This window comes from Corythoichthys intestinalis, chromosome 4, assembly GCF_030265065.1.
Source record: "Corythoichthys intestinalis isolate RoL2023-P3 chromosome 4, ASM3026506v1, whole genome shotgun sequence".
NCBI lineage: Eukaryota > Metazoa > Chordata > Actinopteri > Syngnathiformes > Syngnathidae > Corythoichthys > Corythoichthys intestinalis.
This window is the reverse complement of record NC_080398.1, coordinates 26,893,900-26,912,188: the sequence shown is the minus strand read 5'-3', so window position 1 is coordinate 26,912,188 and position 18,289 is coordinate 26,893,900. Positions and strand designations below refer to the sequence as shown.

The window sequence follows — 18,289 nt, the reverse complement described above, 5'->3', positions numbered from 1 at the left end:
GCGTTTTTATAAACTAAAATTGGAGAGCGTTAGCGCGCTACGTGAATGACGTCACTTCTTCGTCACTCTCTAGCGCCGGAAACCCGCCAACAACGTGTTGTCGGGAAATTCACGTGCGAAATTGTCGTCCTATTTCTTAAAATCAGAAATCGGGATTAAACGTAAGTAAAATATTGTTGACTCAATGGCAAACAATTTTTTGTTTTGTTTTTTTAAAACAACATTTGTCATAATAATGTTCACGAAGTGTTTTCAATGTGCAATTTACCGTCGTCTTTTTGCAAGTACCCAAAATGTTTTACCTCTGCTGAGTTAGATTTATCACATTCCTGTCAAATGTGATGAATACAATGTCATGGTGGACATTTTGGTCAATATAGCATTTAAATCATTTTCGTTTAAGCTTACGTTCATGGTGGAATTTGACATTTTTTTTCTTATTTATTCTATGCTAATAAACAGTATGCACCAGTCCCTCCATGTTGCCATTTTCGAGTCGTTTTACTCATTTTAAGTATTTTATTCAAACGTATGACATTGTAATATAATTGTTTGCAATGGAATCAGATGTTCTATACAGCATGATGTCGGCGACATAAACTTCATTAGTTAAAATGAGATTTAACCCTAGTCTTGAGTTAGAACTCAGACCATATGTTTGCTCGTGAATTACATTCGGTCTGTAAATTAATGTGGCCTGAAAAAACTCAATATTGACCCGTTTTCAAGTTTTGCAAAAGTACCATTGATTTTTGTATACGAATATTTGAAAACGGGTCAACTTTGACCCCAACACAGCACGAAGGTTAATACAAAATGTATTGACAATATCAGAGCAATATAATTTTTGTTGTGGTTCTGTATTACTACTGCCGTGCATTAAATTGACAGCTGACAAGCTCGCTACACTGATAATTTATATCATTTTATAAGAGTCAATTTTTAAAAAGTATTAGGCACCTGCCGGTATGATATTCTGTCGGTATTTTAACCTTAAGCCAAAATATCACGGTATCACAGTATTGCAAATTACAACTCTAAAATGTGTTACTTTTAGATATCCGGGTTTAAAAAAAACAAAAAAAACTTTTTTTCCATTGAACAGGATTTTTATTTTTCAAAACATATTAGCAAATTGATACATAAGTATAATGTTAAAGAAATAATAATTGAAATATTCTAAATAAAATTAAAATAAATGTGGTCCTTTAGGTGAGCCAAACCCCACAGCCACCGCTCAGCATTATTACCATCAGAAGAAAAATAATTGAATTATTTTCCATAAAAAGCACTTGTGTATGACTTGTATCATGTTTACATAATACAGTGGTACCTCTACATACGATCACTTCGACACACGATCTTTTCGACATCCGACGTAAAATTTGAGCCGCCATTTGTTTCTACATCCGACTAGTTGCTCGAAATACGACGACATGACAGCACTGCAAACGAACGCACGGTGGATTTTCTTGTGTGAGAAATCAACACAGTTTTCAAAAAAAGTTGATACAGTTGGAGAAACAAGGAAAAAAGTAATGCTTACCTTTGAAATGAAGATGCAAGTTATAGAAAAATATGAGCTTGGGGTGCGCGTCCCTGAACTGGCTTAACAATACAGCTCCATGGTCCTCTTCCGACCACCGTTCGCCACTATTTATAAGTTAAGGTGACAATTATTATTGTGGTAACATTGCCAAGGAAATCGCCAGCTTCGTCACGTTTTTATCATTTATTTAAGAACTTATCCAACACAAAACGCCCATTGTCTTAAGCAGTTGACTGCTCTCAAGAAAACGAAAGTATTATCTCTACCGCACCGACCTATCTCACTATGACGTCAGCTTCGCGGTGCGTTCAGGGACAGTAAAAAGTGTCCGCCATATTAGAATCCAATTCGTTACATTATTTACAGGAATAATTATTAATTCTTCTTCTTATTATTATATTATTCTGACTTATTTATTTATAACTTATTTGTTTTTCTATGTTTAATTGCCATTTGTAACAGTGCCAGCAGTATTTATTAAGAATTTAGTGTATGTTTTTAGGCTTTGGAACGAATTAATGGAATTATAATGTATTCCTATGGGAAAATCCTGCTCGACATACGACCATTTCGACTTACAAACAAGGTCCTGGAACGAATTAAATTCGTATGTAGAGGTACCACTGTACTCTCTTTCTGAACGCAGACAGTTGCCAGAGAGAAAAACACCACATGTTTTACCACCGCTAGACACACTAAACAGGCTGGAGTTAACTCTTGTAGCTGGTGGGAAACGTTCATGACAGTGTTTTCCAATCTTCTCCAATCCTCGGCAGCCACCCTCTGCAAACATGCTTTAAATATCAGTTGGCCCTCCTCCTCTAAGCCGCGGCTTTCTGTAACTTTTTTGAAGCCAAATGTTACGTCCCAAAGACGGCTCGCGAAGGGCGTAACATAAAACTAGCCACACAAATTCACAAGTGGCACGAATTTATTTTCACAGTCAAACTCGCAATGAACAATATATACAAAATGTGGATGAAGAGCGGCTTCAGGGTAAGCCCAGGCCAAAACAACAAATGAATGAATGAATGAATTTATTGTCATTGTCATCATCATCAAAATCATTGACAGTTTCAGAGTGTGGAATTTGCCCGAAAGAAAAGACGATGACAGACAAAGGAAAGACGGGAAAAGCAAATGCTTATCGATACCCGTCCCCCAACAGCCAGGGATGCACAGACAGCATATTTGTGTCACAAACAAAAGGAGTCTACACTTAAACCCCACCCGCTAACTAAACCCTGATCGTGAAAAAGAACAAAGAAAAGACAGCCACTAACCTAGCTTCTTACACTAAACAAAACAGGAGAACACGGGTTGAACAGAAATGGCGACTTACCCCTACTGCTTCAGTGCTCTTATTTACAGTGGTGAACAAAACGATCCAATACCAAATAAACACAAAAGACCTCACCAAAAAAGCGTGAGTGTATCAAACTAGCGATCAAAGCACACGAGAGTGAATGGCGAGCAAACAGCTGGCGAGGAGGACCGCGGCAGAATGCTGTCAAATGCGACCTCACAGAGCGTTGACAGCGGCAGGTTTAAGAAGCTTGGCGCCTTATCATCCTGGCCAATCAACGGCGACGGCTGTCCGTCCGGCGCCGATCATCTTGCGTCACAGTGGGAGGGGAAGCAGCCAGCTGGTAGAGGCGACGGTCAGCTGACTGAAATTCTCAAAAAACAATAATTAAATGGCCAGGGCCGTCACACCAAAATATTTCCATACCAGCGATTTCGTTTTGGTCGATGGCAGAAAAAGTTCAGGAGTTTCACCTCCTCCAGCCATCGTGTAGCACAGCTGACACACAACACTGAGCAACAAGCAGCTGCAAGCGAGGTATTCACCATTCATTTTTCGGGACATAAAAATTAGCTAATACCGTAGGGAACAGTATGATGGAAAAAAGTTGCGGTTTTGAAACACTGACGTTTTCATACCACAGTATACCTTAAAACCGGTAATTGGCACGTCTATTCAATATGCATAAGGAAAAGTAATAGCAAAAAAAGTGAAACTTCTGTTTCTTTGCATCAGTGCTGAGCATGTTTTGCTCTTTTCAAGGTGTCCTTGTAGTGTGGAATCATGGGCCGAAAGTTGGATCCCACTAACAAGGTAAAGCGCGGTCCTGGGAAAAAAGCCAGAAAACAGCAAGGGGCGGAAACAGAGTTGGCGAAGTTCATAAAAGATGGTGACTATGTGTTTTTTTTCCCCATTATAATTAGACGAAATGTGTCAAAAGAGCATGTAGTGCAAATTAAAAATGACCCTCATCTTTGCCTGCAGATGAATCGGAGCCAAAACGTCAGTCTAGAAGAGCCAGGAAAAGGTAAAATATTTTCAGATTATGTGATACGAGTACACAGTATAGTCTTCAATTGTACCTTCGTCATATTTATATTTTTTACAGGACCGCTAAAAGAGTTGCCAACAATTTGACAAAGGCTAAGGAGGCTGTTGAGGAGCAGACTAAAAAAGGTATCTATGGAGTTGCTAATAACACATACAATTAATCTATTAATCTTTTTCATTTGACTTAATTTTTAGGATTCTATAAGTGATTACAATTTCTAATGACTTATGGAATTTTCTTTCCAAAGGCTTCACCGATGACAACAGTAAATGGCTGAAGCCGACGAATAGGAAGCGCAAACTGGATGAATCCGACGGCGAGGATGACAGCGACGAACACTGGGAGGATGAAGACGATTATGATGAAAAAGAGGAGGAAGTTGAAGAGCCACAGCCGAAGAAGGGAGGCCAGAAAAAAGTTAAAATGAACACCCAACTTGGGATGGAGGAACTGGATGAAGAGGAGGAGGACGACAAGGAGGATGAAGAAATGGTAGATGACTATGGTGCGCTTGATGAAGAGGAAAGTGACGAGGAAGAGGTATGTGACATACCACAAAGTTTGCTGGCTCGAATAATACTATTAAAAATAATTTAAAGGGATCCATGGATAGAAAGACTTATAGTTCTTAAAAGACAAACGTTATTATGACTCAAAATAATTTGATATTAAAACCCATCTTGATGTTTTCGTTTTTATACAATTTAAAAAATTAGTTTTAACTAGTAGTTTGCCATTGTTGTTGACGTCACAGGGCGGTGACGTCATGGGGTTACGCTGCAGGGCTTCCAGAATATGACTCTAGCGACATAAACACGTCATCTGTTCACTCCTTTCAATTTGAACCCGAGAGGAACATTAATGAAGATGAAAGCGCTGTCGATATTTCACAGAACGAGCAGCAAAAGCAAAATGAACAGGAAAGGTGGGATGAGACGAGAGTACGGGATAAAAAGTGTTCTGCCAAAATGTGCTACACCGACGAAACGTCTGCAAGAGGTGAATTTGACACCCAAAGTACTACGGTGTGCTTTCAACATGTTTTGTTTAGATGCATACTGACAGAACATACTAAAGATGCCTTGAGAAAATACTTAAACGTAATACCAAATAAGGGTGGTTTAAATATGCTATGTGACTGATGTGGTCAACAGATCAACAATCTGCTTTAAAGCTACCACAAGAAAACACAATGCTTGAAAGTATGAGAGGGAAACACATGCAAAATATAAATATTGTATAAATATTTAATAATATAAATATTAAATAAAAGACTCAATAAAAACACAAATGGTAAGTACTCGCCGCTTATAGCAGATGTGCGCATGTGTTGGACGTCTCGCCGCATAGAAGAATTGCAGTAACCTGGTGTTCGACCATTCCTTACTACGCGGCGAAACGTCCTACACAATGCTCAGCGCGCTTGCGCATGCATCCGCACGCATGCGCACATGGGTTAGAAGCAGCAAGTACTCACTTATTTTTTTTTATTTAGTTATTTAGAACCTTTTCACTGCCTCGATACTTTTAGCATGTATTACCCTCTCATACTTTTAACCATTGTGTTTTTTGTGTTAGCTTTGAAGCATTTGACCACATTGGTCACGTAGCGTATTTAAACCGTCCATATTTGATATTTTCTGCAGGCATTTTTTTTTAGTGCTGTCAAACGATTAAAATTTTTAATCGAGTTAATTACAGCTTAAAAATTAATTAACCGTAATTAATCGCAATTAATCGCAATTCAAACCATCTATAAAATATGCCATATTTTTCTGTAAATTATATATATATTCTGTAAAATAAATTGTTGGAATGGAAAGATAAGACACAAGATGGATATATACATTCAACATACGGTACATAAGGACTGTAGTGGGCATTTCACTCTACTGTCATTTAAATCTGTCTATGCTGTCCTCACTCCGAAGCGTCTACTTTTTCCAAAGCTAGACAGCTAGTGAACGACGCCTTAATAATTAGACTTCTTCCTTTTTCATCTGATTTATTAATAAAATGGCCTCAAACCATTGTCCTCTTTAGACCGTCGTAAAACTACAAAAAAAAAAAAAGTACACAAGCATTGCATTAGCAACAACGTTAGCTTAGCACGCTATACAGGTTCACTAAACATAAACAAAAAGCGTCTCATACAAAAAATATAACATTTCGCTTACTAACATAATATGTACATTCTTTACAACAACCATACTTACGGACAAATCTTGTCCAAGGATCATATAAGCACAACATTATCAGCCCGAGACGTCGTGCAGCCATATTGAACTGGACTGAAAACAATAAACCATGTCGCAAAGCGACCACAAGAGTTCGCTGTTGGACAGCACAAAAAGCCTTGCTGTAAAACTTACCAAAAGGCAGAATACTTTCTGAGCGGGACATGTGCGTTAATTGTAGAGCTGGGAATCTTTGGGCACCTAACGATTCGATTACGATTACGATTCAGAGACTCCGATTCGATTATAAAACGATTATTGATGCACCCCCCTCCTTTTTTTTCCTCTTTTTTTAAAAAAATGTTTTGTACATTAGTTCCAAAATTGTTCAAAAATACTCTCAGGCTAAACCACACTACTATTTCAGTATCAAGTTAACATGTAGCAGTAAACAAATATACAAAAATAACATTAAATAAAAAACTCCAGTCCCCATTCTGTATCAGCAGCTTTAAACTACATTCAATTAATTTAATGTTGTGAATCAACCGTTAAATTTTTAAAAATTGCTCCCGTTATTCCATAATTTCCCTTTTGTCTACTTTCGACATGTGAAAGTTTTAAAACTATTTTAAAGATAGATTCAAGTCAATATTTTACCGATTTAGGAGTATTTTAGATAAAAAGTTAATTAGGTTTGCTTGGAAGGTTCGCTACAACAGCCTTGCAGGGAAGTGTACTGCTTTAAGATGGCGGCCGTTTATAACGTCTGCATCTAGCTTTTTGTAGATGTGCTGCTAACACTACCAAATCTATATTGCATCTAGTCCTATATAAATGATATCCACCGTAACATTATATGGATGTACAGCTTTTCGGCAGCAGTCAGGTATGTTGTTGTGTTTTTTTATCTCGTTGCATGAGTTGAGCTAGAGCCGTGAGTTGAACATTGGCATTACCCGAGGGGCCGGGTAATGGGAAGCATGATGTTTAGCTACTTTCGCTCCGTTCCGTCCCGAAGACGGCGCGGCGCGCTGAGTGTTGTGTACTTCCGCTTTACTTCGCATATTTCAATAATCGGAATTTGGATGTTTCTGAATCGTTCTCGAATCTTCCACGGCCGAATCGCGAATAATCTAAGAATCGGAAATTTTGCACACCTCTAGTTAATTGCGTCAAATATTTTAACGTGATTAATTTAAAAAATTAATTACCGCGCATTAACGCGATAATTTTGACAGCCCTAATTTTTTTTAGTACGTTATTCCTGTATGCATCTAAACAAAACAAGTTTAGAGTGCACGGTAGTACTTTGGGTGTCAAATTTGACTAATGTAAGACGTTTCGCCGATGTAGGTGATTTTGGCAGAACACCGGTAGTGTTCGTCTAGTGAGTCACAAACTATGTTATCACCCTGAGCATCCATTGCGCGCATAAAACATGGCGTGCTCCGTAGGTCAAAACATGTACTAAATATTAAAGATTCTTAAATCAATGGCAATATTTTATGTGTTTCTAATAACATATTTTAGAAAAAGAGAACAATTATGGCTTATTGGAGCCTACAAGTATTTAAATCCGAGGTTACCTTTAACTCTGGACGTCCAATTCATCAATGGATTAGACGTCTATCGGTGTCAATGGCAATGCAAGATGATCATGGAAACGTAAAGACAAATGAATAACGATGGAAAAATTTCATTTTCTAGCTTCTTCCAATTGAGCGTGCAGCCAAGAAAGAAAAGAAGTTGAAGGAAACTATGGGCCTCGAGAGTGATGAAGATGATGACGAGGAGGAGGACGCGGATGAGGAGGAAGACAAAGATGATGATAAGAAATCAAATGAGGAAGAGGAGGAAACAATACAAACCAATATAGACGACTTGGATCAGTTTAGGCTCCCCGCCGCAGAGGAGAGTGAGAAAGAAGGTAAGTTCCGTTAAATAATTTGGAATTAATGTTCTTTCATTTGCCCCTTCCGTTTAAAATGTATTGGACATCTACCGCCATCAATGTCTCCCAATGAGTTCAATGAGTGCCTTGTAAAGGTTAAAAAAAAAAAAATACAGATACTTTACTTGAGCTTTGTGACTCCCTAGACACCAGTGTTGGGAGTAACGGCGTTATAAATAACGGCGTTATTTTTTCAGTAACGGGGTAATCTAACTAATTACTTTTCCCGCCGTTACAACGCCGTTACCGTTACTGACGGTCAAAAGCGGTGCGTTACTTACTCTGAATAAATGGAAGAAACTACCAGCCTTGTCGAGTCGACTCTCTGCTCTGTTGATTTGTCATCCAAGACTTTGAGTGCGTTCAGGCTCGAGAATAGTGCACGTATGTTTGACTACAAGCTGTCTGTCCCTGCTCATTCAATTAGACAATGCTTTCCAAAGTTTGGTAACGTTTCTGTGTTTGCTACACCTGATGCTAGCCTCGTTCCCATCTCCCACTGTCAGCAAGCAATAATTCTGCTTCCATCTTGAGGACGGCAGACGCTTTGAAGGTAACGTGAATTGTCGGGAAATGAGCCTACCTAAATGCAGCCCCTCGAGAGATGCGATGGAAGTGATTGTGATTGGCTGAGGGTTAGAGTCATGTGTCGTGGTAAGCCAATCAGAACCGGTGATTTCACAAGCAAACCGGAACAGCGCGTCCGGCAAACACACACACACGCAAAACAGATGCACAGGGTCGGGATGGCAGAGCATTCAGAAGATATAGACACTGTTTTAAGTTTGTCGCAATTAAAGGAAAGAACCTGCATGTAATGTGTAATTTATGTCCCGGGGCAAAGCTTTTGTCGACGTCTGTGGTAAGCAATTCAAATCTGCTGAAGCACCTAACAAGTTAACTACCTGTCTGTTCTTCTCTATTCCACTGACTCGAATACTGCTCAGAAAATTTGAAATTCTTTGACATACAACAAGTTCTTTTTAAAGTAACGGAAATATTTACTTTCCCTGGTAACTAGTTACTTTTACTATAGAGTAATTGTTACTAACTCAGTTACTTTTTGGAAGAAGTAGTGAGTAATGTAACTAATTACTTTCTTAAAGTAACATGCCCAACACTGCTAGACACTAATCTGTTTTTCATCTGTGCTACACAGGATTCCTGCCCGTGGACCTGAAAGTCATCCACCAAAGAATTAAGGACAACATCGACGTCCTTTGTAACTTTTCTTCCAAGAGAGAGCCTGGGAAAGAGAGAGGTCAGTACCTCGCTCTGCTGAAAAAGGATCTTTGCACCTACTACAGCTACAACGACTTCCTCATGGAAAAGTTCATGGACCTCTTCCCTCTGTCTGAGGTGAGTCTGATTCAGCAAACTCAAAGGAGTTTACTTTAAAAGATATAGCTGTTGAACAGTGATGGTTTTACTGTGAATTTTATTCTTACTAACAGCTTGTGGATTTCCTCGAGGCGAATGAAATTCACAGACCGGTCACTATTAGGACCAACACGTTAAAAACCAGGAGGAGGGACCTTGCACAGGTAACAGCTGGAATTTAAATGAGTGGAAATTGGAATTTAAAAGGATAGACAACACCTTTATCATGTGCATCCCAGCGGAAATAATCTTGTTTAATAGATTAGGCAAAAACACAGTCTTTCATTTTGTAATTGAGAAAATGTAAACGAAAGCCAGTATTTTCAGGAAGCTCCCGCCTTTAGGGGCAAGACACACAGGAGGTGACATCGCTCGCGGTAAACATATTTTCTATGGCACTGATGCAAAGAGGCAAAAATCGCCAACCTTCTTGCGGCGTATACGTGTACATGCGGACCAGTGATGCAATACAAGAAAATTGGAAATGATTCTATTTCTGCGTCTGTCGCCTGGCACTATAACCAATGGGCAACAGATTTATTGATCAAAAAGTCACCTGCGAGGACACTGGCCAACCCTGAAATTGACATTGAGATGCCACACTTTGTCAACATGGAGAGAAAAAAAAAACTTTGTCAACATGAAGGAGCGTATTATTTTAGCAGTGTGCGACCAGCACATACTTGATAATAACTTTCGGCATGATTTCCGGGACATGAAAAAGCAGCAGTTTGGTATAAGTTATTAGATGATGGTATTCTCCATTGATCATGCTAGTTTTTAAGATGGGGTGGATCCAGAGTTTTTTTTTTTTTTTTTTAAATAAAGCAAGGTTAAAATCAGTGTCTCCGTTAATTCCAACAAACCTTATGCCTTTGCATGGTTGCAGTCGGAAAAGACCAAAAGTATAAAGATTCCCTCCAAATTCATAGGCGATCAGTCAAGTGATGATGCACAGGCAGAGGGCGGTGCATGTCGCTGTCTCTTGCCGCTGCAGTCACATCGCGCCCCATATGTTGGCTTTCATCTCAACGGCAATGACTTTCGCATTTCGCCATTGTTCATCGCCTACCTTGTGTATTGCCCCTCAGTGCGTTCAAGACATTTTGTCAATGCGAGTACTATATTAGCCAATTAAATGGGAATATCTCAGATAGCCTGCCATTCTTCTTGACATCATTAATCATCATTTTATATACTTCATTTTCCGGACTATAGATTGCTGTGAAGTAGTAAGTTGAACTAGTCAAAAATGTATCAAAGAAAAAAAACATAGATAAATTGCACCGGACTAGAAATCATAAGGAAAATGTACTTTATGTTGTCTGCCATGTGTCGCCAAATACCTCAAACACAGTGTCTTGTATTACTTCAGCGACAAAATGAATTGGAATAGTTGCCAAAACCAAAGCATTGACAGTCACAATGACATGCTCAATGCTGTTGCTTGTGCTTTCAGAAGCACCCTTTAGTGTAGCGAGTTCCTACTTTAAAGCACTTCAGCTCAACAACGGCCACTTCGTCAGCTTCCTTCAACTTTTGTAGCATCAACAGCCTCTCCAAGTCAAAATACATAAATAAATTAATCAAGAAATTCATGCTTGTATCATCTTTTTTTTTTTTTGGGTGATTTTTGTGTTTGTTTTTATAGGCCCTGATCAACAGAGGAGTGAACTTGGACCCACTGGGAAAGTGGTCCAAAGTTGGTTTAGTTATTTATGACTCCTCTGTCCCCATTGGTAAGTTCACACTCGACTTTACTCCAAAAGTAAGGTTACAACTCGATATTAAATGGCTGTGTTTTGACACAGGTGCAACTCCCGAGTACCTATCTGGCCAATATATGCTTCAAGGCGCCTGCAGCTTTCTGCCAGTCATGGCACTTGCACCACAGGATGGGGAGTCCGTGTTGGACATGAGCTCCGCCCCTGGAGGAAAGACCACCTATATTGGTAACTGCGAAAGTAAAAAAAAAAAAAAAAAAAAAAAGATGGTTGGATGAGGATACAAGTGTCGTTCCTTTCCCGCAGCTCAGTTGATGAGAAACACTGGGGTGATCGTCGCAAATGACGCGAATGCTGACAGATTGAAGAGCGTGGTGGGCAACATTCACCGTCTCGGGGTCACCAACACGTTAGTGTGCAACTATGATGGCAGGCAGTTCCCAAAGGTGAGGGATATTTTTAGAAACAGGAAGTTGTGTGGAGAGTTGTGTACTAAGCTAATGTGTTCTAATTTATAGGTCATGGGGGGCTTTGACAGAGTGCTACTGGACGCGCCGTGCTCAGGAACAGGGGTCATCGCTAAAGATCCTGCTGTAAAGAACAGCAAGGTAAACCATCAGTCATCATTTTGTGTATTGATAGTGCTTATCACAGTGTGTGGCATGTATTGTAAGACTTTATTTTTTCAGCAAATCTTTCTACGAAGACTTTTTGGATGAAGAATAAAATTATAGCATTATAATAATAGTTGAAAAATAGCCTGTTAGGAGAACAACATTATTGTAAGCAAAATGAGTTTTAAGGTTACGAGTAGGGTTGTTCCGATCATGTTTTTTTGCCCCCGATCCGATCCCGATCGTTTTAGTTTGAGTATCTGCCGATCCCGATATTTCCCGATCCGATTGCTTTTTTTTGCTCCCGATTCAATTCCAATCATTCCCGATAATTTTTCCCGATCATATACATTTTGGCAATGCATTAAGAAAAAAATGAATAAAACTCGGACGAATATATACATTCAACATACAGTGCATAAGTACTGTGTTTATTATGACATTAAATCCTACAGATGGCATTTACATTATTAACATTCTTTCTGTGAGAGGGATCCACGGATAGAAAGACTTGTGACTTTGTATATTGTGACTAAATATTGCCATCTAGTGTATTTGTTGAGCTTTCAGTAAATGATACTGCAGCCATGCCCCAATGCATGATGGGAAGTGGAACCATGATGGGAAGTGGACCCATGACTGTGCGTCGTGCTACCAATGGATATATCTTCTCTGCTTTGGGAAATAACTTAAGGTGTTAAGACAAAGATCAATTGCCACCTTGCTTCCCCACATTGCTTCCCATGATATTTCTAAACATAGGGAGAGGGATTGCAAGGCTTTAGCCAATTGAAGAAAGGCTCCAAAGGCTGCCAAAATTCACTCTACTCATTTGGCGCTGCCTTTTATCTCTCTATATAGGTAAAATGGCGTCATGACAGATTCAGCGCGATAGTGAGTGAGAGGGTCGTGTAGCGCATACATTAATTGCGTTAACTATTTTAACGTGACACATTTTTTAATACCGTAATTTCCCGAATATAAGGCGCACCCGTGTATAATGCGCACCCCAAATTTACTTGTAAAATTTGGGGGAAATTATTGTACCCGTTTATAACGCGCACCCTAATTTTAGCACCAATAAATAGAAGAATACAAGAAAACAGAGCTCGTGTACAGATACAGAGATGTCATTTTACTGACTGGTGAAACACAGCACAAGCATAGCAAATTGGTAGTTCAAAACATTACCGTAAACTGACAATATTTACGGTAATAATATGATTTGACAACTTCTCCAACTTACCAGAATCTAGGAGAAAACAAAACGGATGTGACTTTTCTTTTAAAGGCTGCTGTATAACTTGCTCGTTTCCTCATGATGAATAAATGTTTCTTCCATGGATTGATATGGTAAAACTACTGAACTATTGTTATTTGGGTTTGAGTTTCCCGAGGGACCGATATAGTTGACGGACACAGGAAGTGTGTGTCCTTACATTTCTTATGGTCCGAATTGTGGAGCTGCAATAAACGTCGACTCAAATGAGTTCAATAAACTAAATTCTGTGCTTTATGAAGAGTGAAAAAAGCAGAATTTAACACAGACGAAATCATTTGGCCGATTAGTGTGAAGTATTACCGAAACAAAATGGTGACATCACGTACCGTAATGGTCGGCAACGGGTCGCCGCATACGTTTCTTCAACACAACGTGGCCGTGTCAATGAAAAAAAATCGGTTTATATATATATGTAATACATATATATTTCTGTCTCCATCCATGTACCCGTTTATAATGCGCACCATGAGTTTACAAGTTGATTTTGGGGAAAAAAAGTGCGCGTTATATTCGGGAAATTACGGTAAATTAATTGCCGCCGTTATCGGGATATTTTTGATAACCCTATCTTAACCCTAGAGACTCTGGATGAGTGTAACATATAATGTCTATAACGTTAAATGCAATTAGAAAACGATTTAAATAAAATATATCCAGTATATATATATATATATATACATTAAAAAAAGGCAGGGCCGATATTTTTTTGCCGATTCCGATACTTTGAAAATGACGTGATCGGACCTGATCGATCGGCATCTCTAGTTACGAGAAAATCAGTTGAAATATTACAACAATAAAGTTGTGGTTTTATAAATGTATTTTATATAGGAAATTGGGCAATTATTAAAGAATGATACTAATATGAGACAATGTTTATAGTTGTTGCAAAATCTGCTAATTTATAAAGTTATTATATCAGGCCAAATGGAGAGTATAGCGAATATTTTTCTTAAAATATTTGGTGAAAAAAATTGAAATCTCCCACGTTTTGTTTGTTTTGTTAATATGACTTAAGAAGTCATAATAGTTAGTCTGCTTTACCTAATGAAAGTTAAAAATGTTAGAATTAACAATAATAAAGTTAAATGTAATTAAAATACCGTATTGTAAAATATAAACTAAAATAAGTCATTATTTTGTTAGGATACAGTAAATTTTAGTTGTATTTTTTTCAAGAAAACTTTTTAAATAATAGAACAATAAACAAAAATCTGAGAAATTAAAGAATAAATACAAAAAATTGTTCATTTAAGATTATGATTGAAGGGAATGAAAAGGGATTTTAAATGTTATCATGACTAATATCAGAATCATGTCATAAAAGTTCTAACTCTATTAAGAATTAAAGCAACTCTAGGTAACTTTTCAACATTTATAAATATTTTCATAACATACTGTATGTCGACTGACAACTAGTTGAATGACACCTCTTTTATATCTTGAAGGGGTCTGTATCACTTTCACCGGCACTAATTAACCGGAGAAACCCTGCCGCAAACAAAAAAAACAACCGTACAAATGTGCCGACTGCTTAATGGCATACGTCACCTCCCCCTTTCCCCATTAATTATAGACAGAAGTCGATGCTAACGCTTTTGTATGAATTCTGCAAAGATGGCAGCGCAACAGAGACTAAAAGTTTTGTCTGAGGAGGATAAAGAAAGGGCGGCTAACAGGAATAGAATAAACATTGGCCCGGCTTTTACTCGCTAGTGTGACACCCACCCACACTGAGTGAGGGGTTAGCCACACTAAGCCACACGGTTGCTAACAGTCATATGCTATTGTTTAGCCACAACTGGATTTATTACTTTATTACGTTTCATCTTTCACACAGCCGCTGGAAACAGACATTTTTATTCCATCTGCAGGCGACCATCATAATTTTACGACACTATGCGGGTGTGTGCTGGTCCTCATGGGAAGGACAGTCTTCCATAATGAAAAACACTACCGCTTTTGTCCAGCGGCGTCGCTAAAATTTACAGGTACACGATAATTATTGGTCCTATAATTATCGGTCCGATAATATGAATTATGACGTCATCCCAATAAATCCAATAACATTATTAATAGGACCGATAATATACGTATAATATTTTTGGCACGGTGTTGGCGGATTGGGATGTGTGCGTTTGTTTCCACTCGTGTTTTGCCAGTACAACAGTGACTGTTTGTGGTTTGGGAAGAGGGAGTTTTACAACAAATTAGTGCTCCCTTTCTGTGACGTACGTTTAAGTGACAGCAGTGTGCAGCACGACTGGCTAGTAAACAACAAGCATGGCATCGGTTGTGTGGGATTTTTTGTAACACATGCAAAGCCTAAGTTCCACGAGGAGGGGAAAAGTTGTCGAGCTACAACACATCTTAATAAGCCACTTAAAAGATCACAATCGCTTCCATAGTGTTTTAAAAGAGTACGAGGACGCGCGAGCTGCGAATGAAGCTGACCATCCCAGACTCATCATTCCAAGCCGCCGCCACTTTTAAGATGTTTACTGGCAATTTATAATGAGATTGCCACACTCGTCCAACTCGGCAACCATGCACGGCACATAAGTTTCACCACGGACATATGGACGTGTAATGTTAGTTCTGTCAGCTTGCTTGGTCTGACTGCGCAGTGGCTGGATAAGGATTTCGTACTGTACAAAGAAGAAATCTCATGCTTCATTGAAAATGGGTTCACTCACTGCGGTTTTTATATGGATTATTATAAGGCATTATTGATTTGGATTGGATTATGAGGAATGCGCTTTCACTAAATTTTTTACTTGTTTCAGTGTCGTTATTTACTTTTGGATACTGTGAAGAGTCTTAATGTACTTTTTTCCAGTTAAATTTATCAACATTTACCTTTATTTCTTTACTTGAATCCTATCCTTGGCTTATGCAAAGTTTTGTTACTGTTCTAGAGGCCTTATTTTTCTATCATTGAGTGATGAACCTTAGTATGGCGATTAGCAGATGTTTACATTTTAAAGTGTTATTTTTACAAGTTATTGAGAGGCCTTTTGGTTATTGATAGACTTGCTGTCCAATTCCATTGACGCTTATGAAGGGCGCCGCCATTGACGGCCATGGACGTCCAAATTTCCCATTCATTTCTAATGGCATTTATTTTGTTTAATGCCATTGACTGGCATTATTGTCCATTCTATTGCTATACCTGAGTGGGGTGAAGATCTGTATCTCCACTGAGGAAAGACCCAGGTGTAATTTCTCCCGAAATTGCAGTTTCTAGTTGCCAGGTTAAGTTGTTTAATGGACCAAGACCACAACAGTCTCCTCTCTTCTAGCACCAAATGTTTTTATCTGATGACAAAGCACAATACCTGTTGGGTTTATGGTTTAGTTCAGTGCTCATTGTTCAGGGAACACATCTTCAATGACATTGACTAATTGATTGTGATTGATCCAAATGATATTTATTTGAAAAAGAAATATTGGCACTTTATTTGAAGTCGCGACTGTTCTTGTCTTTGTTTTGTTCATTATAATAATGTTCATGTCATCATGAAAAATCTGGTTAGGTCAAAGGCAAATCTATGTTCAATTCAATTCAATTTTATTTGTATAGCCCTATTGAATCCATCACTAGTTTTTTAAACCTCCAGGGGTTAAAAAACTGAATATAAATTTTAAAATGATATATTTATTAAAGGTTATCGATATCGGTATCGGGTTTGAGGAGCAGGAAGTTATCGATATCGGTTTCAAAAAATGGATATCATGCACCCCTATTAAAATTGAATAACATTGAAAAGTTACCAAGTGTTGCTTTAAGTATAGATATGAAAGAAAAAAGCAGAGAGTTATAATTGTGAAATTGTTTAAATATCTTTAATTTGACAATAACTAAGTTTTCCTGTAAAATGACTATTCTCTCTCACAACATAGAACTACACTCTTGCAACATTACAACTTCTTTTCTCCTTTACTGTCTTTATTCTTGTGAAATGACATCTTGCACTGCTTTTTGTGATAGTTTGCCATTTAAAATCTTTGCTGACAGGATGACCTCGACATCCAGCGGGCAGCCCACTTGCAGAAAGAATTGATCCTGTCTGCTATTGACTCTGTCAACGCTAATTCGACAACAGGAGGCTATCTGGTCTACTGCACATGCTCCATAATGGTTTGTGTCCTGCAAACATAATGTTATGGATGTTTGTGTTTTGACAAAATGTGCTGTGGCAGATGGAGGAGAACGAATGGGTGGTGGACTACGCGTTAAAGAAAAGAAATGTCAAATTGGTTCCCACGGGATTGGATTTCGGCAAAGAAGGCCTCACTAGGTTCAAAGAGCGTCGTTTCCACCCTTCTCTGCGGCTCACGAGGCGGTTTTACCCCCACTCGCACAACATGGACGGCTTCTTTGTGGCCAAGTTTAAAAAGTTTTCCAATGTGATTCCAACTGCATCCACAGGAAAAGGTAAAGACATCTCATTTTTGATTTAGTACGAGTTGAGAAATAACCTCCTATGTTCCTAATATAGAAGATAAAAAAGCAGATGCTCCCGAGGCGACGGAGGTGAACAGTTCTCCGAATGAGAAAGCGGTCAAAGAAGACAAGACGAAGAAGAGCGTCCCTGGCAAGGCTGCAAAGTCAAAGCCAGAGGCTAAAACAAACGGAACAGCAGCTAAGAAATCACCTCACTTCCAGCCTAAAGGCAAAAAGAACTCACCTTTTGGACCGAAAAAAGCAAAAGTCCCCAAAATGGACGGAGGAACTGTGAAGGGACAAGAGGCTAAGGCGCCCGCGACCGCCGAAAAGAAATCACCAAAGGCGGGGAAAAAGGCCAAGAGCAAATTTGAAAAGCAACAAACTAACAAGAGAAAAACACTTTTGAAAGCCAACAATAGAATGGGAAAGCGTACATTCAAAAAGATGAAAAAGAGGCAAGGGAAGGCTCAGAAGCATTAAATGTTCAGGAGGTTATGAAATGCTTTGGAGATCATTTTGTGAATTTTTATCCCTTGACAAATGATGCTAGCATACCTAAAGTTAGATATGCTGGGGCATCTTTTGTATAGTTAACCAGCAATTATGTTTGTCTGTTGACTGAATATGTGAATGCGGTTCCTTGCTTAAACAGCACAATAAATTTTTAAGATATGTTAAATTGTTCTGCAGTGTCTTTTTCATAAATTCAGCCAGTTTTAATTATCGTGAGTTGCCTCCACACCAATGAAAACTGAAGGAGTCTTCTATTAAGTTTGGTGAATATTTTCCTCTAAAAAGTGTT

The 18,289-nt window shown here is 38.6% G+C and overlaps 1 protein-coding gene across 1 annotated transcript; it reads left to right on the top strand.

The window, feature by feature from the left end:
- Nucleotides 1-54: 54 nt before the first annotated feature.
- Nucleotides 55-18,173, top strand: nop2 (NOP2 nucleolar protein homolog (yeast)). Its single transcript, XM_057835417.1, has 15 exons — nucleotides 55-161; nucleotides 3,618-3,744; nucleotides 3,840-3,882; nucleotides 3,964-4,031; nucleotides 4,154-4,446; nucleotides 7,794-8,013; nucleotides 9,197-9,396; nucleotides 9,492-9,581; nucleotides 11,069-11,156; nucleotides 11,229-11,369; nucleotides 11,448-11,587; nucleotides 11,660-11,749; nucleotides 17,056-17,178; nucleotides 17,241-17,475; nucleotides 17,540-18,173. Exons 2-15 carry the CDS (start codon nucleotides 3,639-3,641, stop codon nucleotides 17,965-17,967), a joined length of 2,265 nt encoding a protein of 754 aa, XP_057691400.1. The 5' UTR covers nucleotides 55-161; nucleotides 3,618-3,638; the 3' UTR covers nucleotides 17,968-18,173.
- The last annotated feature ends 116 nt before the right edge of the window (nucleotides 18,174-18,289 follow it).